The sequence below is a fragment of the Ctenopharyngodon idella genome, chromosome 24, assembly GCF_019924925.1.
Source record: "Ctenopharyngodon idella isolate HZGC_01 chromosome 24, HZGC01, whole genome shotgun sequence".
Taxonomy (NCBI): Eukaryota; Metazoa; Chordata; class Actinopteri; order Cypriniformes; family Xenocyprididae; genus Ctenopharyngodon; species Ctenopharyngodon idella.
The window spans coordinates 12,546,200-12,571,905 of record NC_067243.1 but is presented as its reverse complement, the minus strand read 5'-3'; the positions used below and the strand labels follow the sequence as shown (position 1 = coordinate 12,571,905).

At 35.3% G+C, this 25,706-nt stretch overlaps 3 protein-coding genes across 15 annotated transcripts in view; all 3 read right to left on the bottom strand.

Annotated features, from left to right (window-relative positions):
- LOC127507058 (probable polypeptide N-acetylgalactosaminyltransferase 8) overlaps positions 1-893 on the bottom strand; it is a 129,098-nt gene extending 128,205 nt beyond the window's left edge. For 5 of the 6 annotated variants that reach the window (XR_007928224.1, XM_051883929.1, XM_051883926.1 and 2 more), the window contains exons 1-2: positions 630-893; positions 299-539 (exon numbers count right to left, since the gene is read on the bottom strand). Coding sequence is in view for 4 of the 6 variants with exons in the window: in XM_051883929.1 (XP_051739889.1) it covers positions 299-539; positions 630-798 (410 nt within the window). In the remaining 2 variants the exon portion in view is untranslated. The remainder of the gene's footprint in view (positions 1-298; positions 540-629) is intronic. The other variant, XM_051883934.1, reaches the window with a different exon arrangement.
- Positions 894-1,801: 908 nt separating this feature from the next.
- ndufa9a (NADH:ubiquinone oxidoreductase subunit A9a) lies at positions 1,802-8,223 on the bottom strand. The gene is made up of 11 exons (XM_051883940.1): positions 8,067-8,223; positions 6,605-6,775; positions 6,401-6,498; positions 6,215-6,306; positions 5,427-5,568; positions 4,669-4,771; positions 4,134-4,204; positions 2,909-2,985; positions 2,699-2,794; positions 2,157-2,223; positions 1,802-2,074 (listed from the first exon to the last, which is right to left on the bottom strand). Exons 1-11 carry the CDS (start codon positions 8,119-8,121, stop codon positions 1,904-1,906), a joined length of 1,143 nt encoding a protein of 380 aa, XP_051739900.1. The 5' UTR covers positions 8,122-8,223; the 3' UTR covers positions 1,802-1,903.
- An 818-nt stretch (positions 8,224-9,041) lies between these two features.
- Positions 9,042-25,706, bottom strand: part of dyrk4 (dual-specificity tyrosine-(Y)-phosphorylation regulated kinase 4) — a 39,008-nt gene continuing 22,343 nt past the window's right edge. For 5 of the 8 annotated variants that reach the window (XM_051884876.1, XM_051884879.1, XM_051884878.1 and 2 more), the window contains 13 exons: positions 22,800-22,883; positions 20,830-20,973; positions 19,168-19,309; positions 18,876-19,039; positions 17,703-17,839; positions 16,613-16,753; positions 14,996-15,134; positions 14,206-14,287; positions 13,658-13,830; positions 13,287-13,347; positions 12,799-12,928; positions 12,548-12,708; positions 9,042-10,597 (listed from right to left, as the gene is read on the bottom strand). In XM_051884876.1, the coding sequence (XP_051740836.1) occupies positions 10,329-10,597; positions 12,548-12,708; positions 12,799-12,928; positions 13,287-13,347; positions 13,658-13,830; positions 14,206-14,287; positions 14,996-15,134; positions 16,613-16,753; positions 17,703-17,839; positions 18,876-19,039; positions 19,168-19,309; positions 20,830-20,973; positions 22,800-22,883 (1,827 nt within the window). In that variant the 3' untranslated portion in view covers positions 9,042-10,328. The remainder of the gene's footprint in view (positions 10,598-12,547; positions 12,709-12,798; positions 12,929-13,286; positions 13,348-13,657; positions 13,831-14,205; positions 14,288-14,995; positions 15,135-16,612; positions 16,754-17,702; positions 17,840-18,875; positions 19,040-19,167; positions 19,310-20,829; positions 20,974-22,799; positions 22,884-25,706) is intronic. The other 3 variants (XM_051884880.1, XM_051884882.1, XM_051884881.1) reach the window with 1 other exon arrangement.

Genomic DNA, 25,706 nt, shown 5'->3' with positions numbered 1-25,706 from the left:
ATATATATAGATATAGAATGAAAACGACGAAGGTGCTTTTCAGGGCAGGGGTGATTTTTTCGGCACACCGGCGGCTTTAGGCTTATATGCGGAGGACGAAATTCAGAGGGAACTGTAAAGTCGCGCGCAGTCATACGTCAACGGACTAATTTGCCTAATCTTTACGGTACTTAGACCGCTTTTAAAACTTAAGACAGGTCTGGGGGAAAAAGTTCCTGGGTCATTTTTTTCCGGGTAATTTCAGTGGAAACGCGGCTTTAAATTATACTAAACTCGAAAACTGTTATAAAGCTGTTACCTGTGGTCTCGAGTATCAGGGATTGTTCTGTTCACTGGTAATCTGTTACTGAGGAACACATTGTATCCGTAGTCCTGAAACTGCTTTTCTGCTTCCATCTGTTCCTCCTCTGTGAGTTCAGCTCCCCATGAACGGAATAGATACGAGTTTGGATACAACTTCTTAACCTCAATTTTCTTTTTAATTTTCTGCTCCACAACAGGCTCTTTGACTTGCTGATTTTTAACATCTATGAATTTAGCTGAAAATGAAAGTATATAACAATTTAGTATGGCATCTTTTAATCACTGATAATGTTAAATTAAAATGTATATAATGAGAACAAACTTACCTATTTTATTAACTTGATCTTCTATTCTCTTCATTCTTCTAAGAACCTCCAGATCTTCTGGCCTTTGTAACCTGTTGTCATTAACTTTTTCTTGTCTAAGTGACATGTACACAAGAGTGTAAACTATAACACCAATAACTAACACATCGACTCTTGTAGCAATCCTCATTTTCAAAATGTCTTTGCAGCTGTGAAAAATGCTTCAGGAGTTTATGAATGCCTGTTCATAATGTTTCCTGTAATCAAAGGTGTAGTTCATTTTGATTTATGCAAGACATCTCTTATATGAAAAATGGGAGTGGTTAAAATGAGCTGTTTTTGTCAGTAGCATGAAGTCAAAGTTCTATTATTATACTCCACTACCTTTCAGAAGTTTGGGGTCAGTAAGATTATTTAATGTTTTTGAAAAAAAAAAAAAAAGTCTTATGCTCATAACGGGTGCATTTATTTGATCAAAAATAGACTAAAAAGCATAATTAATATTGTGAAATATTATTACAATTTAAAATAACTGTTTCTATTTGGGTATATTTTAAACGTAATTTATTCTTGTAATGGCAAAGCTGAATTTTCAGCATCATTACTCCAGTCTTCAGTGTCACATGATCCTTCAGAAATCATTTTAATATGCTGATTTGCTGCTCAAGAAATATTTATTATCAATGTTGAAAACTGTTGTGCTGCTTATTTTTGTGGAAACCAAATATGTGATGACATTTTTCAGGAGTCTTTACTGTCACTTTTGATCAATTTAATATGTTCTTGTTGTTTCTTCAAAAAAACTGACTGAAATAATATATTATTTTTATATACATTGTTAAAAAATGTCAGGATGTATCATGTAGCAAAAACAAGAATAAAAAAAAAAATCAACTTATTGAATGTATTTATTTTTCTCATGTATTTATTTACCCGACATGTTTTGTTATATGTACCCCTCTATGTACAATACGTTTTGTTCTCATTAAAATTTATAATATATTTATATATATATATATATATATATATATATATATATATACTGTATATAGATATATAGAGAGAGAGAGAGAGAGTCAAGCGATCAATACTAATTTATATCGAAATAGCCTAAAATAGTCTGTAATGTGTGGCAAATTTAAGAAAATGCATCACACTCCCTCCCAAGAAAACAAACAAACAAACACCATAGCTATAGGTTGAATATCTTTATTTATGTACAGAAAAAAGTAAAACTAGACAAGATGTGAGGACCAGCAGAGAGCTGACTGGACACAGGAGCGACCACCGGTTGCTTAATAGCTGACTGTTTTGGCAGGCTTGGTTTCTCCGAGCTCAGCCTCCAGATAACGGTAACGCCGATGGCGACGCAAGGTTTCAATGGCCTTCTGCTCGAGGGAGGAAGGTGTGATGCCCAAGTCTTCCAGTCCTGGGAGGTCAGGATACTTCATGTCCGTTGTGTGGAACTATAAATGAGGGTTTAGATTACTTGTTAATATATTTAGCTTATTATCAAGAACTTATGTTGTAATGCTCTGACACACATACCCGGTCGACTTTATCACGAGTTGTCCAGGGCTCGAAAGGGTTCATCTCAAAAAAGCTTGCGATGAGGCTAAATCCAGAGAACACAAAGTGAATATATGAGGTTGTCAAGGCCAAAGTAAACTTCTTTACTTTTTTAAAGTTTAAAGGGATAGTTCACTCATAAGAGTTAAAATAGAGCACTCAAATATAGTAAACGGACACTGTTTATATGTGAAGAAAAGTTTAAATTGAATCTGTTCATCATATAAAACGATTGTGTCTCTTTAGAAGACTTGGAATAAACCACTTGATTCATATGGATTTCTTTTACAATCTCCTTATGAACATTTTAAAGCGTTAAGAGTTTCAGGTGAATAAACTTTCTATGGAGGGACAGAAATTTCAGATTTCATTAAAAATATTTTCATTTGTGCTCTGAAAAAGTGAGTCTTATGAGTTTGGAATGACATAAGAGTGAGTAACTGATGACAATTTTCATTTTTAGGTGAACTAACCCCTTAAAATTAGTAAAAACAAAAAAATTTTTTTTAAGGGATGCTTACTGATAGATAGGGCGAGGCATGGGATAAGCCAAAAATGGCCTGTGTGCCAGTGCGTACACATACTCTACCAAGTCATGCAGTAGATACCGGTTGGGCCTGTGGAGTAAGAGATTCATTTCATGTTTTCGGACACAAGAAATTATAGAGTGGAAATGCATAATTTTTTGAAAAATTAGAAGGCGGTGAAGGAGAAATGGGGCCGGTTCTTACCCAACTAATGCATATGTTTTCCCATTAGCATCAAGGTCTTTGATGGCATTGACAATGGCTCTGGCCACATCCACAACCTTTAAAAATTAAAGGAGAGTAAAATATTTCATCTGAAATAATAAGAGAACGTTATCATGAACATTTAAGGTGCCCCTATCTGAGAGCCTACTCTGCTCTGATTGGTCAAAAGGCCCAGTGTGTTGTGATTAGAAAACAGCGAACACAAACCAAACTCTTCCAGGCCTCAGCTACAACTACAGTGTTTGAGGGCGAGTCAAAATAGACGTTGTTCGCTGGCAGCCAATGAAGATCAAAGACGGGCATTAGAGCTGCACGATTCTGGATAAAATGAGAATCACGATTTTTTGGGTTTCAAATAGAGATCACGATTCTCCCACGATTCTGAATATACAACCAAACAAAATAACATCTAATTTACTAGAGGTTCTGACAAAATATAAATTGCTGACTCTAATCGCTGGAAAATGTTTGAATGAATTATTTTAAAAATGGTTTTGAAAGAATTCAATGACTCATTAATAAATACTTGTTTCATTACTGGATGAATCAGTGTTTTTGAACGAATCTTTTGAATGAATAATTCAATGACAAACAGTCAGTTGTCGCCACCTAGTGGAATTAGATGTAATTTATACAACGGTTATTTGACGTGCCAAGTTCGTTTCAAAATGTAGTTTGCTCTGTTTTGGTCGCTATTGTAGACATCAGTGTTTGTATACTAACTTAAAACTTATATCTCAGTACTTCTGTGATAATTTGAATATTTGTAACACAGAAATAACTAATGTGTGGTTCAAAACTGCTCTCTCTGGCTCTAGCAGCACGAACACAGATTTGAACGTTCCGGTATGATTTTGTCAAGGTTTAAAAGACGCGGGAGAATCGTTGTCATTAATAAAGTAAGATCGCGTGGGTGCCTGAATCGAGATCGCGATCTTTATGCAAATTTGCATATGTAAATTTGTTACAAACCTGCGTAAGATTTGTGCAGAAAGTAAGGCTGATATTAGGCTCGTTTCAGGCAGTTCGGAATCGGTTCTTTCTTTTGGGAGACAATAACTGTTTATTGTGCACTTTGAACTGCAGATCTTTCATATTCACAAACAGCTATATTACACATTACGTGAAAGGTAATATCTGAAAAGGCATAATAGGTGCACTTTAAATAAGATGTGTTCTTGTGTTGAAGTTGATTGATACTCACATGAACAGGCTGCTTGACTGTCTTCTTGCCCATTGCAATTAGAGGTACAGCTTTGCCAAACCAACGCATGTCTAAACATAGACAGCAAATATTATGGATTCGACAAAGCAATGTACTGAGGTCAAATGTGCAAAACTTTGGGTTAGGTATCAACTAGACACAAATTTACAATTTGTGTTTTGATAGAATGTTTGGTTTGGAACAAAACAAGTATGCGAAAGATGCAGAATTTGCAATATACACAAAATTATGCATGGAAATGGCTCAAGGGCAGAATTTATGTTTGTTTGTTTTTTTTTTAAAAGGATGCCATTACACAATTATCAGTAAAAGGCCAATTGGATGGACACAGACTGGAGATGGCACTGCATATTCAGTTTACTGATATGAAGTGGATAGAAACTACTGATGACAGAACTTTCATTTTTGGGTGAACTGTCTCTTTCAGACAGAGCAAATTCTACCACATAAAATGAAGGCAAATATTAAATTTTCACACTCAGTAACCGTTTTCAGGATGCAGTCAGATACCTACTAGCAAAGTGGTTCAAGAATCTATCTTCTCTTCCAAAGCACTCCGAGGGTTTCATAATGATGGCATCAGGGAACTCTTCCCGCACCGCTGCCTCGCCTACAGCCTGCAAGAGTTGAACTCATTAGAACCAGTTATGACACAAGAACAGTGCAATCATCAACAGTGCATTCAGAAACTGAAAGTCATTTCAGAAGTCAAGTTTTCTGGTATTTTTTTTTGGGGGAGTGATATAATGTAATCATAAATCGAGCACAATAACAATCAGGAATGTGCATTAAGAAAGTAAATTAGGTCTATTTTAATTTTTTGTTGATTTTAAAGGGGTATTTTCACCGTTTGGCAAAATGGGCTTTCAATAAAACTTGAAAATTTGAGAAAACAGAGAAAAAAATTCTGTTGTCTTCCCTTTTGCCAAATAGGTAGAAAAACACCAACACCAATAATGCCATGGTTTAGTAGGAAATACTTCTTAGCAAACTTTTAATATAAATATAATTTTAATATAATCATAATTGGTGTCGACTTGTGATGCTTCCGGGTGCAAGAATTCAAAGAGTAAATGTTTAGTGGGAAAAGCCCTGGAGCCCTGGAGCTGTCAAAAGTCTTTTGGTGACAAATAAATGGGAATTTCTTGGTCCAGGTAACATTGTTCATTTACATATACTACTGACAACGATACAAAACAGTTTGAAAATCGTTGAAGCTACACTTTAACTCTATGCACACACATGGTTTTTGAGCAAGTATGTTACCGTTACCTTATTCCTTAGATACTTGGAGGGGCTGCGGATATCTGCATTAAGGTGGGACATATGGATGAATTTTTTAATTCCGGCTTCACGAGCTGCCCTCGCGATCTGCTGGGGGATGGAGACGAAGACATCTTCAAACTTGTAGTTCCTTTAAAAGAGAGATAAAATGTGTATAAAATGAGATACAATAAAAGGTAAAAAAAACAACAACAACTATTTAATTAAATATCTGCAGACCACGTCGAGGTATCCAAGTTAGAATTACGTTTAGCTTAGGCAGAATTTAGTTTAATAAACTGGTTGATGATCATTTGATTTTGAGATATAGTAAAGCTCTGATGTTTTGACTCTAGGGATGCAAAAAAGAAGCTTTAATGGCCATTTTTCATCAAAATAAAAGTTTCATGGTTTAACATTTGAAAATGAAGAACATTTGAAGACATGAATACATTCATAAATATTAGTATTGTAATTTTACAGTTTCGATTTTTCATTTTGCAGTGAAATATTAAGTCATATTGCTATGTTTTTATTTAGTAATTTTATATTAAGTTTTCTATTTGTAGTTTTTAGCGTTTTTGTAGTAATATTTTATTATTATTATTATATAGCCATATTGATATATAATCACAACTTTTTTGACAAATTGTTCAGTTCTGCAAACCTGGAATTTTTAAGTCACAATCAAAATTTATCAGAGGAAAAAATAAATAAATAAATATATATATATATTAAAAAAAATACAAATAAATTGCAATTTTTTCCCCAAATCCTACAGCCTTATTTTCCAGTACCTGGTCTCCCACTCTCTTCCCACAAGGTTGATCACCACGTTGGAGTGAGCGATCGCTCTTTTGATCGATTCCTTATCTCTTGCATCCCATTCCTGTAAAAGCGTCAATTTTATCAGTTCAGCCCACTTTCATTAGAAAGAAAACTCTTCCTCTGGAAATATCACACATGGTTATGAGTGTACTCACCATAAAGATGATCTGGCCGAGATCACCCATAGGTCTGAGGTACATAAGATCGTACTGGTCACATCGGTGAGGAATCACGATCTGGGAGCCCATACGTCCTAAAGCAAACCCGAACAACATTTCAAGCGAATGAAACGGCAATGGAAGGCTTGTAAGTGAATGAGGCTCATTCTGGCTTTTATGATAACCGATATGTGGACTCACCAAGTCGGTTGACGACATATCTCCCAAGGAATCCAGTGGCTCCAAACACTGTTGCAGCTACACCACTGAAGGATGAGCGGCCTCCTTTTCCTCGCGGCACCACGGCATGATGGATCTTCTTGTGCTGAACAGTCACAGGCCCAGCCGCCAGCAACACTGGAGAACAGGTGCCTGACGAAAAGAGGAAATAAATCATGTGAAAACAAACATGTCTATTAAAATAATATAAATGTTTATTGGAATAATTCAAATACACTGATGAAACCCTATAAAGTCTACTGCATAATATATACATTTCTAGGGCCTCTACATTATCAACATGATCAAAACTTTGCTGGAAATCCTGTTGTACACAATCTACTACATGCTTTCTGTCATCTGATTGATAGTTTTTATTTTTATAGCAAGTAAAAAGCCTTTTAGTAGAATTCTAAACATGTCCACCTTCAGGTGACTTTTTACTGTGAAATCATTACTGATTTTTCTAAAGCAAGTTACATAATAATAACTTTTATAAATTACAGAGTTTTGATAAAACCAAGCACTTAAATATCATCTTACTAAGAAACATAATTGGTAGATACAGAGTGACAACTGATATTTATATGCTTTTTATGTAAGTAGTCTGCTATACTATAGCATTTACATTATTCACATTACAAGCTATCAGAATTAATCTTACATTTTGTCTGTATAAATATATCAGACAGCATATTTTTGCTCAGTTTGGGCCTCTGAATAAAATGGAGGTCCATATTCTCCAATATTATAGTATATGGGCAACAAAAGGCCTGACGTCTCAAATATGATACAAAACATAAAACGCATATGGAAACTTAAAAAAAAAAATAATAATAATAAAATATATTTTGTCTACAGGTTCAATAAACTGTTCTGTTTTATATATATACATATATTTCCGAATTATATTTCATATGTCAGACTTTACAGGGTAAATGTGGTAAAGGGCAGTACGACTTGATGCTTCAGAATAACAATATTTGCATAAAATATTACATGTTAAATGTTGCAGAACGTATAAAGTTATAGAAAATAATAAAAGAATCATTTTGGGCATCAAATGTGCGCCTGTGATGCCAATAAATACTATCTAGGTAGGGAGCTCACTATGCTATGTTTTGAGACATCCTCTCTTATTATGATACACTGCATACAACTACTGCATTTAGTTGAAAATGCAAAAATTAAAGTCCTGCAATAAAACAACTGTTTTTTTATCGTTTAAAATGACACAGTAGCATATTTCTGAGAATACTTTAACTGTTGGAGTGCACAAATGAGGCCTGATGTCTTTAGCCGGGGTCACAAAACACAACACATATATTTCCTTTAAACATCATCTAATCACTATATTATTCGTCCCGTTAACAGCCTCAGCTATAACACTGTTTATATACAGTCATACTGCCTGTAAGGCAAAGTAATCTAACGGTGAACTCACCTGAAAGCTTGGGAAGGACACCCGCAGGACGGCAAAGCAGAGTGACAGCCGCCATGTTTCTGGCCGTCACCGTCAGAGCGGAGGACGGAAGCTGAAGAGGGTCAAACGCAAAACGAAAAACTAGAATTATGGGGATAAATACGGTAAGAACAAAGCATTTTCTTTTCTTTTATCACTTTAAATACGTCAAAGAAGCAAAAACTAAGCTATAAATATATTATAAAAGGAAAACAGAAAGCTTCGGACGCTAATATAAAGGATTCTTCCCACATTTGTAGTATTAACATTACAAGTTGTTTACCTTCGAGGTAAACCAATAAAGGCTACATAGCCTATAATTAAAAATGTCATAGTTATTTTTTTTAAACTTATTTTATTGTTTAAACGCTTTATAGCTTAATGCTGTATAAATGCCTTGTCTAGCTACATAATTGCGTTTCTAAACTAAATTGCATTGACAAACATTAACACAAAAACACAAGTTATGTGCCTTGTTAATGGTTATTTATCAGTTAACGTTTCAGTCCCATAGGATGCTTTTACATTCTTAAAAAAATAGTTCTAGCTTTAAATAAATTATAATGGCCCGGTTTCACAGACAGGGCTTAGCCTAAACCCAGGATTAGGCCTTAGTTCAATTAGGGTATTTAAGTAACTTTTATAAACATACACTAGAAAAACATTACTGTTGTGCATCTTAAGACAAAACAATGACATATTTTAAGATATGTCAGTGCAAGTTTCTTTCAGTTAAAACAGCTCAAACATGCATTTTAGTCTAGGACTAGCTTAAGCCTTGTCTGTGAAACTGGGGGTAAATCTTTAAAAGTGTGGAAATCTTACATTTACCAGAATTTCTTTATTTTGATGAGTACATATCCCCTGGATACACATTTTGATACACATATGAAATAAATTCAACTGAATAAATAAATACCAGACCATGTTTTGCATTTAAAAATGTCACATTCAGAATGGTATTACATCTTTATTGTCAAAGATATGACAGTATATTACAGAAATTTTTCAGGAGACAACTTAGATTATTTCATTCTAATACTGAAAGGCACTACCTAACACCCTTGATCCAAGACTTTCTTCTAAAATCACATAAACAAAATTGTCAAGAAACAACAAGGGAGAGAGATAGCATGTGGTAGTAAAAATCTCTTTTTCAATTTTAACAGATAAACAATACAAGAACAAGTAAAACCTTGTCTAATGTTTACATGACTTGGTGCCATCCACATAGGGTGGATGGTATTTACATTAAGAATTCTATATACAGGAAAATAAACTATTACAATCCATAAAATGTTGTATTTTAATTCTGTATGAACATACAATGATGCACTAATTTTACTTTAAACAGCAACTTTACAAACATCATTCTTGACCTTGAATCTAAATCATAATAATCATAACCATCTTCATCAACAGCAATATTGCCATCAGTCACCATCAATATAATCACGCAAATATTGTGCACATTTTGATGATCTAGTGTGCTTTCCATCAGATTTAGTCTGAGGATGCGTTTCTCTACAACAATAATGTATACAAAAAATCTCTTTGGCTCAGTAATTATTGCACTGACAGCTAACTAACTTATAGAAACAATAAAAAAAAAACCCTGGCAAATGACGACAAAACATACAAACACTGTTAATTCATGCAGTAATATTGCACAATAAAGCAGCTTTGGTACTCAAGGTTAGCTTGAGCTCTATTTTTGACATTGCTAATAGCTTTGATGCTTTTAAAAGAAAAATGAAAAAGCACACTAGACCCAATAAACATGCACATAGCATGATGCTCTGCAAAATATGCCAGTGTTTCACACAATCTCATAGCAAAAATCCTTTCAAAATACAACACAAGCACCAAAATGATACCAAATTATTCACTTTACTTAGAAATCAACAAAACATTTGAATAGACTATCGCTCTTTCACTACTAATCTAATTCTTCTAGACTGGAAAGTGAAGGTGAGGATCTATTTTATTTTATAATTTGTGATTTATTTATTATTAAAAACAGAAGCCTCACAGCATCACATCATCTTGCCAACATTTATCGCAAAATAATTTTGCACGCTCAAACTCTAGTGTGACCGCACCTTTACAGACCACAAGAAACAGCTAAAAAAATAAATTATTTGTTTGACTTTTTGTACTTTTTTTTAAGCCGCACAATAGGTAAGTCCAGACCAAGCGGCTGAAGTAGAAATCATACGCTATAAAGACGTTACTTTGGGGGTGTTAGACAATAGGGGGGAGAAACTGAGGCTCCTGTCCTTCTGAAGAATCAGTGCTTGATCCTTGTTCAGATTTGATGATGATCTGAACGGACCGCTCTCCACTTGAGTCCGACTTGCTGTCTTTGCTCACACTTTTGCCTGAATCTTCGTTGTTTTCTTCCTCGGCTGATGCTCCTATAGGACGCAGACGCTCTTCTGATATCATCTTGCCTCCTTTGCTTGAGGTGTCGCTGACCCTCTTAGGTTTGTCGTCAGATCCAGATTTATCGGCTATGGAAAGAGAAAAGATATAAATTATATTTTGCATAATGGAATAAATGTAACAAAAATGATAATAAAATAAAAATTAAATAATTAATAAATATATTTAATTATAATATTACACCAATAATTTTATTTCATATAATTATAAATAAATAATAATGGACATAAAAGAAATAATTCACATTATAATTATATTTTACAGAGCCCCTAAAGGGACATGGTGAAGGAAAAAATATGAAGATGGGAGGAAAAATTATGTCAATGCTTTTGAGTTCACTCACAAATGTTTTGTGTTCCCTCAGAAAACTTTTGCATTCCCCAGAGAAACTTTGTGTTCGCTCGCTATACCTTTGTGTTTCCTCAAAAAAATTCTTGCCTTCCCCCAAGAAACTTTGCGTTCGCTCGCAAAACCTTTGTGTTTCTCGCTTTTTTTTCAGAGAAACTTTGCGTTCCCTCGCAAAACTTTTGTGTTCCCTCAAAAAACTTTTGTGTTCCAAAGAGAAACTTTGCATTTGCTCGCAAAACCTTTGTTTCCTCAAAAAACTTTTGCCTTCCCCCGAGAAACTTTGCGTTCGCTTGCAAAACCTTTGCGTTCCCTCAAAAAACGTTTGCCTTCCCCCGAGAAACTTTGCGTTCGCTTGCAAAACCTTTGCGTTCCCTCAAAAAACTCTTGCTTTCCCCCGAGAAACTTTGCATTCCTTCGCAAAACCTTTGTGTTCCCTCAAAAAACTTTTGCCTTCCCCCGAGAAACTTTGCATTCCTTCGCAAAACCTTTGCGTTCCCTCAAAAAACTTTTGCCTTCCCCCGAGAAACTTTGCGTTCGCTTGCAAAACCTTTGCGTTCCCTCAAAAAACTCTTGCTTTCCCCAGATAAACTTTGCGTTCCCTCTCTATACCATTGTGTTCTCTCAAAAAACTCTTGCCTTCCCCAGAGAAACTTTGCGTTTGCTCGCAAAACCTTTTCGTTCCCTTAAAAAAGCTTTTGCCTTCCCCAGAGAAACTTTGCGTTCCCTCAAAAAACTCTTGCCTTGCCCAGATAAACTTTGCATTCCTTCGCAAAACCTTTGCGTTCCCTCAAAAAACTCTTGCTTTCCCCCGAGAAACTTTGCATTCCTTCGCAAAACCTTTGTGTTCCCTCAAAAAACTTTTGCCTTCCCCCGAGAAACTTTGCGTTCGCTTGCAAAACCTTTGCGTTCCCTCAAAAAACTCTTGCTTTTCCCAGATAAACTTTGCGTTCCCTCTCTATACCATTGTGTTCTCTCAAAAAACTCTTGCCTTCCCCAGAGAAACTTTGCGTTTGCTCGCAAAACCTTTTCGTTCCCTTAAAAAAGCTTTTGCCTTCCCCAGAGAAACTTTGCGTTCCCTCAAAAAACTCTTGCCTTGCCCAGATAAACTTTGCGTTCCCTCGCAAAACCTTTGCTTTCCCTCAAAAAACTTTTGTGTTCCCCTGAGAAACTTTGCGTTCGCTCGCAATTCTTTTGCTTTCCTTCAAAAAACTTTTGCCTTCCCTAGAGAAACCCTGCATTCGCTTGCAAAACCTTTGCGTTCCCTTTAAAAAAACCTTTGCCTTCCCCATAGAAACTTTGCGTTCCCTCAAAAAAACTTTTGCATTCCCCAGAGAAACTTTGCGTTCGCTCGCAAAAACTTTGCGTTCCCTCAGAAAACTCTTGCCCTCCCCCGAGAAACTTTGCGTTCCCTCGCCAAAACCTTTAAAAAATATCTCATATTTTTCCATCACCATGACCCTTTAGGGGCTCTGTAATATTTTAATTATATTATGATATTATAATTATATAACATTTTATTTCATATTCCTACTAATAATTAATTCATTAATTCAAGACATTCATACATTTTGAAGCATGATTAAGTGTCTAAAAATTTTTGAGATCACTGTATATCATTATCAATCATCATGATCAATCATTACTCTACAAGCACATATTTTGACGCTTGCCTGTTCTGTTTAAAGTCCCTTTGCGGTAAGTGAAGTCATAATTGTTTTCAATGTCTTTCCGGATAGGCCGAGGTTTAGGATGGAGCCTGTTGAGACGGCCCTCTGTGATCCACTCATGCTGCATCCCTTCATCAGGAGTCATCCGTTTTGTGGGATCCCACCTACAAGAACGCAACGGTACAGGTTGAGAAAGCCTATTTAAGTGTGTTGTGGTGATAATAAATATAAAGTAATTTTATTACTTTACATACACAAGGCAACGTCGAATGAAGTCAAGAAATAGATGATCGTTGGTCTTCAGCACACTGGCAAGATCTTTTGAGTTGGGTCGACGTTTTTTCCCTTTGCTGTTGGTGATATTCCTCGGGTTTCCTTTGGAATCTGATTGAGAGTTGTAAGATGTCAGTCAAAATGAAATCTCAATGTTCATTATTAGCATGAACAAAATGCATTTGAAATGAAATGTTATTTCGGTTACACTTTACAATACGGTCCCATTAGTTAATGCATAACTAAAATTAATTAACAATGTGCAATTAATTTGTTACAGTATTTATTAATCTTTGCTAACATAGCTCAGGTCCATTAAATAATATTGACAGACACAACTTTTGATTTTAATAATGTATTAGTCAATACTGAAATTAACATGAACTAAGATTAATAAATGCTTTAGAATGACTAGATTACGAACCTTATTATAAAATGTTACATGTATTCATGTATTTAGTCATCTTACCAAAAAATAACCTTCGTCTTGATGCAGGCTGAACAAAGTCATTTGGAGGAAGTCCCATGATCTACAAAATCAAAAATGCAACCGATGCATTTCAAATAACTTTAGAAGAATCGTTAAAGAACATGAAGCTATTTAAAGGACTTTCTTTTCATCCACAGAACACAAAGGAGAAAATTTGAAGACTTATGCTTTTTTTTCATTCAATAACAATGAACTATGAATGAAGTTTTTATCCTGTTTTGTGTCCATTTTTGAAGCTTTAAAGCTCCATTCCCCATTAATTGTAAGTTCATGGAAAAGAAAGACAAGCGTGTGTTTCACAGAAGAAAGAAAGTCTTACTACTTCTTTAAGTACTAATACAGTCTCTTACCTCCATGATACAGGCGATCTGCTCCACTTCACTCTCTCCTGGAAAGAGGGGATAGCCAGTGTACAGCTCTGCCAAAATGCAGCCCAGACTCCACATGTCTATTGCCATGCTGTACGGGTGGCCCAGAATCACCTCTGGTGAGCGGTAGAAGCGGCTCTGAATGTAAGTGTACACTGTAGATGGGAATACAAGTGGTCTATTATAACAACGTCAATTCAACAGTATGAATTAGCTTAATGCATCAAGCAGCATTAAATCATTGTTTCTCAATTGATGGGTCATGGGTCTGTTTTAATGGAGGGAAAACAATGCTAAATGCAAGTGATAAAATGTAGCTATAATCGTGCATAGTTAGGACAGCAAAATAAATAGCCTTTATTATTATTATATTTTAAAAGGGAGCATTTAACGCTTCCCAAATTCTGTCAAAGGGGGTCTAATCAAACAATTGCAGATTTTGCTACACTATATATTGCTTAATGCAGAGTAAATAACATAATCAGGATAAATCTGATGATGTGTTCATTACACAAGGGTTTGGTAATCACCTCTTTGTTGCTCATAGCAGCTTGATCCAAAGTCGACCACCTTGATGTTTCCTTGTCCCCTCTGGGACAGGAGTATGTTCTCCTATTAAGAGGAAAATAACAATGCTTTGTCATGATGGTCATTTCACTGGTGAACACATTTGTATATCTGTGAATTGAAACTGAAAACAGCTAAAGGAGTTATCTAGCTGAATGTCCAAGCTGCAAAGTAACAAGTAATTTTCTGACGTTAATTAATTAATAATTACAATCCCTATATATATATGTATACAGGGAATCAGTACACCAATATGATGTTTAAATAATTCTCAATATTATTATTTTGAATTATTTTTACATTATAGTAGTATTTGATATACTAATTTTAACACAATCTTTTTAATAATAATAAAAATAAAATTAATTTCTTTATTACATAATAGTATATAGTTTAATATACACTACTGATTAAAACCCTTTGGGGTCAGTGAGATTTTTTAATAATTTTGAAATAAGTCTCTGTCTTTATTTAATAAAGATATAGTAAAAACAGTAAAATTGTGACATATTATTACAATTTAAAATAACTGTTTTCTATTTCTATTTTCTATAATATTTATTTAATATTAGCATGTATTTAAAATAGAAATCTTTTGTAAATTTTTTGCATCACATTTTAATTATTTTAGCAGTGAAATCTGCTGAACTGTCATTATAGTAATGTTGTAGTGGTCTGTCCTACTAAAAAAAATTTTTTTGCTTTTAATTTGGGGTGATTCACATTTTGTCAAACTCCAGTGGTGAGGTTTACCGGTTTAAGGTCACAGTGGATGATCTTCTCTTTGTGCAGCATCTGGAGGCACTTGAGCAGTGAGTGAGCAAAACGCCGAATCAACCCCAGGCTGAAGCCCTGGAAGTTATTCTTCTTAATAAGCTCATAGAGGTTCGCTCTGTATGGAGACAAGATGAACAATTAACATATCTGTGATGATGTTACAGGGTGATGTTCATGGCTAATACCTTGTGAACTACTAGGATTTGAGTATGGGCAGTAGGTATAAAAAGCAGTATGCCACGAATATAAATGCCACTAGAGGGCAGCACAATAATTTTGGCACTACCTCGTGCTGAACTTTCCACAAACACATTCATTGTCACTCAACAACCTCCTCTCTTTAAGCACGACCATAAAAACAAAATCTCACTATTAGTCTGTGTTAACCGCTAAGCATTATGCTAAAGAGCCCTTTGAGAGGGAACGCATGAAAGTCATTATCTTTGGCAGTAAGGAGGCCTAAAACAGCAGCTGTGAACAGCCTAATGTAATCGGAGACTTCACACCATGAGTGGGCAAGGAAAGAGATAGGGGCCTAATCAAGGCATTAACTAAAGGATTCTGTGACGGTAACCAAAGACAGGGACGACGCATCTGATGTCCTCTAAAGGTCAGGCTGCCAGAGATGAAGCTGCTTTTTCTGCAAAGCGACTTAATTGATCACTTTACCCACAGCCCAAAAGGTCTTGAGTGGGAAACTCTCACTTCACACCTCAATATGGCCACCGTTGGAACAAACCACCACCCCGGGTGATAAATCGGAACTAATGTGACAGCTAACTAATGAATCATAAATAATATGATGATCTGCACTGGTTGTTTTTTCTTGCAACAAAAACCTGTTTTTTACCTTGATTATCTGCTGGAAAACTTAAAGTCAACATGAAATCAAAATGGACTATTAAATAAATAATTAAAATTTATTAAAATTAATAAATAGATTAATAAAATGTATTATTTTTAAAATAAATTAAAATTATATATATATATATATATATATGTATGTATTTATTAATTTGAATTATATTCAATTATATATAAAATTGATTATAATTAAAATTAATAAATAAATTAATAAATAAATAATGAAATTAATTATTTTTAAAATAAATTAAAAATAATTTAAAAATGAATTAAAATTATATATATATATATATATATAAAATTGAATATAATTTAAATGAATAAATAAATAATAAAATTAATTATTTTTCAAATAAATAAAAATTTATTTAAAAATGAATTGAAATTATATATATATATATACACATACACACACATTTATAATTTATAATTAAAATTAATAAACTAATGAATAATAAAATTAATTATTTTTCAAATTAATTTAAAAATTAATTAAAATGATATATATATATATTATTGAATATCCTGTTTCACTTATAAATATAAAAGTAAAATTGGTTCATAATTACTTTAAATAGGCGTCTATAATAAGCTGTAGTTACAGGGAAGTATTCTATTTAAGTTCAGTCGGTGACTCCCATGTTTAACGTGAGTTACTATACAGGCTTAACAGTATAAACTGAAACTGCTTATGTGTCCATCTAAATGATTCCAGTATTTTCCACCCACCCCAGCAACTCGAAGGAGATGCACAGGTGGTTGCGGAAGTAGAAGTACTCCTTCATGTGAATGACGTTGTGGCAATTATCTCTGTCTCTTCTCCGCACGGCATCCAGTATCTTTAGCTCTACAAGAGCCTGGTGATGGAACCTGAAGGTCAAAAGAAAAATAACTTATCAAACTTTATCAATATGCAGCTAATTTTTACTATTTTTCCTACAGTGATACAGCATGTTAATTTTTCAAATTATATTATGAACTTAATTTCTACAGTTTTATGTTATTTTAGTCTTCGACCAGGCTAAAATGTATGGACTTTCCAGCTTGTTTTGTAGGCAAATAATGTATATTATTATTATTATAAATATATATTTTTTATAATTGTACTAATATATTGCAATAATTATAATAATAATAAACCTTCCTGTAGTTCAATCAGTAGAGCATGGCGCTAGCAACGGCAAGGTCATGGGTTCGATTCCCTGGGAAAGCAAAAACTGATAAAATAAATATATGTAATATTTATAAATGTATAATATAATTACAAATACAACTATTGAAAGCAAATCCTTCTCTTCTTTAGCTGAACTGAAAGAATCAGAGCAGCTTCTCAGCTCTGAGCTTTGCATTTTGAGAGGGTTTTAAGTTAAAGCATCAGTCAAAGTAGGTGCGACGGCAGTGGAAGGGCATGAGATCAGCCCAGACACGTAATGTGATACACAACAGACACCTTTTAACACCCTTCATTGTATCAGGTCCACCAGATTGAGAGCTGATTAAAGACCTTTCAATGGCCTTATGAAGAGATAAATGTGAAAAGGGCTTCAGTCTGTACATTTTCATTGCTGTTTTTCATTTTAATGGGGACAGTGAAACATTTAGCTAAACTTTAGCCTAAGTTTGACTTGTACTTTTAACTTTCATTTATTTAAATTAAAGTAGTGTATTTTTTATTAGTATTCTTTTAATATTTCTTATCATATAATTATTTTAAAAAAACAATAATTGACAGACCCCTTGCAGTACCACCACGGACCTCTAGGGGTCGCGTACCCCGATTGTACTAAAGATGAACACATGGACTGGAGGTTCGTTTTACCTCTTCTTATTTCGAATGATCTTGATGGCCACCATCTCATTTGTCTTGTGATCCAAACATTTCAAGACTTGGCCAAACGATCCTTTCCCAATAACCTCCAGGACTTCATAGCGATAACCTATATGGTCATGCAGGACCTGCACAGAGTATTTAGAGGACAGAGTCAGCTGACGAACAGGTCAGCATAATTATTTCCATCGCCTTTGCAGTGGCAGACTTCCTGTTACTCAGAGAGACACTGCAATGGTAATATTGAGATTCATAAATGCTCCTCATTTGTTTATTTCCTAACTAACATTCAGGCACATATTTGGACTGTCAGACATGTGACACTGTTTACATGTTTTGACTGCAAATTTCAGCTGTATGGCTCTTTAAACCATCAAGCCCGAAGGCATTCAGTCTAATGTCCAGTAATCCTGAGGAACGTCTTTCTGAAAAGGCGCATTCAAGGAAGATGGGGTGGGACAGCGGACATTAGGGTCTGGCAGCCTGAAGCTGAATTAGCCAGCCTCGTGCTGTAATGCAATTTCATCATTTATCGAGAAGTTGAAAATGAGGTCAGTATGTCACCCAGTAAACTGTTTGCCAAGCTGTTTCTGTAAATGTGTGAATATATTTTTTGTTTATTCATATATACACATGAATAAATAAATTAACAAATTTTATATATACTATAAAATTAACTAAAACTAAAATCATAAAAAAAAATTGTTACTTGAAATAAGATAACTGTTAACTGAAATTAAATAAAACATTTACAATTTTTTAACTTATTTAGTTGCCGTACTTATTTAGTAGGAATCATTTTCATTTAGTTTAACTTGCATTAAATTAATATATAATAAAAACTATATAGGCATATTTAAAAACAACAAAAACTAATAAAAAATGGCAAAACAACCAAAAAAATTACTAAAACTTTACAATTAAAACAGAAAACATGAAAAGTAAAGTGACGTGTAGCCAAGTATGGTGTCCCATACTGCATTTCACCCATCCAAGTGTACACACACAGCAGTGAGTATTGAACAAACACACACCGTGAACACACACCCAGAACAGTGAATAGAAGCTAATAAAAACTATAACAGAATCTCAGTGATACTAAAATAACACTACCAGGCAAAAGTAATGTAATCACAGAAAGATATATGATATGCCATATCTAACCTTTATGTAGCTGCCATGCTCATCGTCATAGCCTGAATTCTGTGGGGATCCCTGGGAGCCCTCAATCTTCTTAGTGTCCAAGCCCAGATACCAGATCTCAGAGTAGTCCATGATCTCCTCCCTCTCATATTCTGTTAGCTGGTTCTGGAAGTGCTTCAGTGCCGCTGTTTTGCAGATGAAGGAAGAAACATAAATAGTGAGCATATATAATCCAGTTAACAAGGGAATGCTATTTTTAGTTATTATTATTTCTGATTCAGCTTGAAGAGCAAAAATCCAGAGCACTTCATACTTGTTGGAGACATAGGCAGCCTCTGTCCTTCGTATGTCCTGATCTTCTCAAACTTATTGATGATGCTCCTGGTTAAGGATTCAGAGAGGTTTTCCACCGACGAACCAAAGCGATTGGGAAACTGCGGCCTCGGCCTCTCCTCCTGAGTTACAAGAAATGGAAGTCAGAGTGAAAAATGTTTTAATGCGGCCATTGTGAACATTATATGAATTGTTCACTCAAAAAATTATTTTATGTACCCACCCTCATTTCATTCCAAACCCATATACGGTTGTTTTATTTTCCACCACCCCTCCCCATCCCCCTCCCCAAAAACACTACAAAAGTGGTCCATATGACTTGTATACTGCATTTCAAGTCTTCTGAGGAACAGACTGAAATTTCTGACACTATTCTAGTCTTCTGGACAACACTGTAACCCTGAATAAGTTTGCAAAACTCCAAAAATTTGAGGTAATCAGTTACATTATCTTAAAAAATAATCTCAACTTAAATATTTTTAGTAGTGGAAACTTGGCTGCTTTAACTAGCTATTTCAGTAAATGCTAACTTGCTAATTGGTGGCACAATACTTTGATAGCATTAGCATAGCAAAGCAATTGCTGAAGAGTACAGAAATATAGAACATTTAATGTATATTTGTTCTCAAACTAAGCTCATGCTTCTACTATCAGTTCATGTGAGTACAGTGGTTCAATATTAATATTATAAAGCGACAAGAATATTTTTGGTGCGCCAAAAAAACAAAATAATGACTTATATAGTGATGGCCGATTTCAAAACACAGCTTCATTAAGCTTAGGAGCGTGTCGAATCACCGTGTCAAATCAGCGGTTCGGAGCGCCAAAGTCACGTGATTTCAACAGTTTGGCAGTTTGACACGCGATCCGAATCATGATTCGACACGCCATATTGTACCACTGTACTGACATGAACTGATTTAAATATGTTTTTAGTACATTAATGGATCTTGAGAGAGGAAATGTCATTGCTGGCTATGCAGGCCTCACTGAGCCTTCAGATTTCAACAAAAAATATCTTAATTTGTGTTCCGAAGATGAATGAAGGTCTTACGGGTGTGGAACGACATGAGAGTGAGTAATAAATTACATTATTTTCATTTTTGGGTGAACTAACCCTTTAACCTTGCACAAAAAACATTATCTAACATTTAATTTTAGCATTTACTCTCCCTTTCAAGTGTCATGGCAAAGCATGCTGGGAAATAGCCGTTTCAGGTAAATTTAAGTTTGTCTAAACTAAAAGAAACAAGTTCATAGAACTCAAAACAATTAAACACAATTCAGATTACTTAAAATGTGTCAGTTTTGTGAACTCAAATGAAAAAGAAAGTTCAAAATATTTATAAAAGTTAATTTGATTGAACTAATTTGTTTAATTTATGTTTACCCTACTCAAATCAATTAATTATTTTGAGCATTAGGGTTTATAGTGTATTTTATGTTATGTTTGATGGGCTATTTGTGCTTTTTGGAAATTGACAGACATTATTGCTGTTGATATATGGAAAAAAGCTGCATAAAAAAAGTCTCATTTTGTGTTCCACAGAAGAAAGAAAGTCATTTGGGATTGGATAGACATGAGGGTGAGTAAACAGTGACCGGATTTACATTTTTGGCTAAACTTAAGAGTGTGGGGTACCTGATTCCCTTGAGTGCTTTGCACCAACTGTTTGACGATACTTGGTAAGGTTCCATTCGAATGCAGAAGTTTGCCATTGGTCACCAAAACTTGCTTGACTGGAGCCTCTAGCTGGGGTAAAGTACCAACTCCCGTCCCACACTTCTAGAAAACAAAAGACATAATACTTTGAGTACCGTTCAACATGAAAAACTCTACAAATCAGTAACAAGGGCCAAACGGGGGGAAAGATATGTGAGCTTCACACAAGCTGAGTGGCCAACGGCCCCAGTGAACCAGACCCCCTGCAAAGAGGATGGAATTTCAGTGGCGGTTGAGACCGAGGTGGGGACAAAAGCGGCGGTAGGGCAGTCTTTCGCAACCCATCAGAGCAATGAACATGTACTCTAAATCAATCTAACATTTGGGGCGTAGTAACAGTGAATGATACAGATTTTTTCTAACACGGTGCCTAGTGAATATCTTCTCTTGGAAGGAATAAAATGAAAGGTTCCCTTGCTATGAAAAAAATGTAGGGCAGTGCACAAGGGAGGGGCTTGTTCGTAGCTTGCAGGTTTTCCCCCATCTCACGGTTCAAAGCTAGTGCTCGACAAACTTCTGGGCTGAAAAAAGAGCAAGTGCGTCTATAGATAGATGCGATATTCAATCTCATATGTTCTGCAGATACTGCGGCATCTGCCAACTTGATCATGACGCATAGAAACAGAAGCTAAATATAGCGTATAGGGACACCTGAAGAGGCCTACAAGAATACAGTAGGTTGTGCGTAAACAGCGTCCACCGTTCAGGTACCGCAGCTGTGCGTTAAAACCCCAATCGAGTCTAGTGATTTTGACATTAGAAGGCACTATGCCAAGCACTTTATTATAAGCGGATGGTATCACCAGTGAAGAGATTGCTTTTAGTTAATGACAACTGTTAGGGGGACATCTCACATTCAACATTAAAGATTTAACACAAGCACTTTCCATAGGTGCTGGAGGGATCACGCATTGTCATCTATAGATAGCGGACACACAATGGAAGTGCCTATTCACACTAAAGCATCAGCTGATTAAAAGTTTGTATATTTAAACCAAAAAAAGTTAAGTGTTGGGAAGTGCAATTAATTTAGCGAATCAGATTTAGTTTCAATAAATTAATTCAAAGACCAATATGCTGATTCATTTGAGTCTCTGCGTAAATTAACTGTTCCCAGAAGTCTTTGCGCAACATTTTTTGTAAGTACTGCTGTTTATTACTAAGTTAAATATTTAATGTTAAATTGACGCAGAAATTACACCTTTAAGATACATTGCCCGGCCAAAAAAAAAGTCGTCGTTTGGATTTAAATAGGCAAATGCTTAAGATATGACTGGTTTATTATTATGATTATTATGTTTTGTTATATGTTTTGCAACAGTTCTTCTATCCCTAATTGGCGGAGAGTGTAGCTTTTCATTTCTTAAGCAACCATGTAGGAAGACACATCATGGCCATATTCCAGGATGACAATTTCAAGATTCATCAGGCTCAAACTGTGAAAGAATGGTTCAGAGAGTTTGAAGAATCATTTTCAAACATGAATTGGCACCTCTGAGACCTTAAATTCATTGAAAGTCTTTGGGATGTACTGGAGTAGACTTTACAGAGTGCTCACCTCTTGCATTGTCAATTAAGATATTGACCAAAAATGAATGCACCTCTTGATGGATATAACATCACAATATTTATTTCCATCAAGAGGTGCATCAGGCACTGAATTCACCCATTAAAAGTTCTTTCAGCTAATGAAATGGCTTTGAATCCTAGGCGTTGAATTCTATTCAACGGGTGGACCGAATGGTTCAAATCACCCTGCACCCATCTCACAGTTCTCCTCCCAGACAGAGTCACTCTTACAGTAGAGTGATTCACACACCCTTTGCGAATCAATTCAAATGAATCACCACTGTTAAGTAACTGTTTTTCTCTTATGAATAAAGGCTCACCTGTGAGTAGGTGCAGTTGGGTCCTATTTTTGTGTTCTCGGCCTGAGACCTGTGGGGGTGAGGGAAAGCCTCGGGTCTGGCTGACTGTGAAAGAGAGCGGAGGAAAGACGTCATGAGCGTGAGGAGTGGGCACTCTTGCATCCCACATCCACAGCCGAATGTGTGGGATTCTGCGTATATAACTCCAGGAATCATCTCTGCTCGCTCTGTGTTATTCAACACAGCCGATGACTCATGTTTGATACACCAAGGTTGCTTGTTTTTTAATTCAAAAGCACGTTAATAACTATGACGCCCACCATGTCAGATGATGCAGTTTGACCTCATAGTAGAGGACAGTCGTGATGTTCAGACTCCTTCACTGGTACTTCACACTCCTAGCAATCATCTCCCAACTAATGTTCCCCTTGAGCACGAATGCTGTGCGTTCAAGGATATCAGGGGACCTGCGATGACTACAATCATTCATGATTGCGGACATATGAGGAAACAGACCCTCATCCATCTTAATCAGGTAGAACGTGCGTCAATAGTGGTGACAGACAGCATAAGGACAGATGAAAAGCTCCAGCTAAACTTAGAGCCTCTCGGGTTGGGGCGAGATACAAATAGAGGCTATTGGCGGGCAAACACGTGCCGGTAGCAGAAGTCAAACAGATTGGCCAAGAAACATACAGACAATGGAATGATCTGACCCATATGCACACCTTGGAGACTTATGTGGCTCTCACAGCCTTAATCCACTGGCTGATTATTTGCAGAGTCTAAAACATATGGCTGTTTTTGGCCGAGCGTATCTTCCCATCGGGGGGTTTAGCTATGTGGATGTGTTGGGTCTTAACTGTATTCATTCACAGTGCATTGAAGTATATACGGGCTTATAGAGGGATCAGAGAGTACATGGACTTCAACGTGGCAGCAACAAAGAGATGCATTTAGAAAACAGGCAGTAAAAATTTGTTACACTTAGACTGCGGGCGGTCAGCTGTGCAATGTGAGCCCGGGGCTTTAAAAGACTCATTCAAATATTAACACCTTTGAGTTTCTATGATCAGGACTAAGGGCTTTGTGTTACAATGTGGGTCAGTGTGCAGTGCAAGATTGAGAGATACTTTCCTTAAAGTCAACATGAAATCAAAATTGACAAATCTCTCTTTTTTATGGAATATTGCAGTATTTATTATAAATGATTTAAACATGCACATAATTAACATATATATCTTTTTTAATTCATGTTTAAGACATGTTTTTCGGCGTGAGGATGGGACAACTTGTCACTTTCATTGCAAATGCCAATGATCCAATCAATTCCCACTGGACAACAAGTCCCGCCCTACATTTTTTTCATATTCGAGAAGCCGTTTCACTCGGATATAAATCACAATAGGGAAGAAAAGCTTCTGTTTCATGCCGACTTTAAGCTAACTAATCAGTCAGCTTCATTCAGCAATAAAATGCTTGAAAAAAAAAAAAAAAAAAAAAATCGCAATTATTCCTTTAACTTAAGTGAGGATTTGACATTTTTCTGATCTATATTGGGATGCACAATATATTGGTAACATATAGGTTATCAGCTGATATTGAGATTTTTAAATTAATCTGTATTGGTTGATACTGTATAATTTTCCCTATTTTTATATTTAGATTACTTTAGCCATCGTCGGACACTCAGTTAATCTTTAAAAACACTAATAATTTAAAATGAATATCCATTTTTCATACTTGCATTATAATGTTGTGATGCCTAAACTCACTTCAGCATTTACAACAATTAATTTTAGTTTTTTTATTTAGAATTTATTTAAACAAAATGTATTATTTAATATCGGTCATACTGCGAAAATAATACATTTTTATATCAGCGAATCTCTAATATAGGCCCTATTGAGACAACTCTGTGCTAAACCGTTGGCTTTCACTCTAGAATTTACCCAAATATTATATCCAGTGTGCTATTTTAACAAATTCATACACCAATGTTTTTTACACATTTTGGTATCACATACAGGAGGATTTGGAGTCACCTCAATTAAGTAATAGGCAAAACCCAAACCACGCCCAGAAAGGATCAAAAATACATCATATGCCATTCTTAATGGTTAGGACTATGAATGCCTTTCAAAGTAATTTGGAGCTCAGTACTGAATCATTTGCTGACAACCACCTTAAAGGATGGTTCATACTTAGGCACTGGCTTGAGGTTTTTTAAGCAACCAAACCATCACATGTTCAGGCCAAATATACTCATGCGCAGTTATAGGGTTCAAGGGGTGCTTTTAACATCAGTCTTTGACAATGCATCTGTCAAAATGCAATTCTTTTCATTATACACAGCAGTGGGAGAAATCTCACTGGAGTGATAGGATGGACAAAGGATTGGGACTTACATAATGTACTGCAACCTGGCTTCCACTAAACATTATCACCTATTAAACCGAAAATACACAGCGGAACGCAATCAAATCTCTCGTGTTACTCTGAGTTACGATTCTTAGAAGGCGAAGTGCAATGAAACCTGAGCAAATAACCACATAAAACAACGTGAGGAAGTTCTTTATAGTCCCTTACAATAATAATCATGGTAACCAGTTTCTGCCTTTGAAAAAGCTATATTATACAATATATTATAAGCACACATATATTATGAAATATATAGGTCTACCATATAGGCTGTACGTAGGCTACACACATTTTCTTTTGATAACAATGAAAGCTAGTATATCAAGTTATCAGAAACAATCACTGTATATGGTGCTATCATGTAATGTTATAATCTATTATAATTATGGGCAAGCATAGTTTCTGCCAAAATAAAATAGTTTATAAAAAACTAATGAAAAATATAAGTAGCCTAATAGATAGTTTCGGTGTAAGAACTTTTTCAGAATATTTCTGCATTTTCTTATT

Bases quoted from the DNA above. Each gene is read 5' to 3' on its own strand.
- ndufa9a (XM_051883940.1), bottom strand. From the start codon at position 8,121: ATGGCGGCTGTCACTCTGCTTTGCCGTCCTGCGGGTGTCCTTCCCAAG. The intron at 6,499-6,604 runs GTGAGTCCACAT...GGTTTGCTTTAG, and splicing joins ATATGTCGTCAACCGACTTG to GACGTATGGGCTCCCAGATC. The intron at 4,205-4,668 runs GTAGGTATCTGA...GTCTATGTTTAG, and splicing joins ATTCTTGAACCACTTTGCTA to ACATGCGTTGGTTTGGCAAA.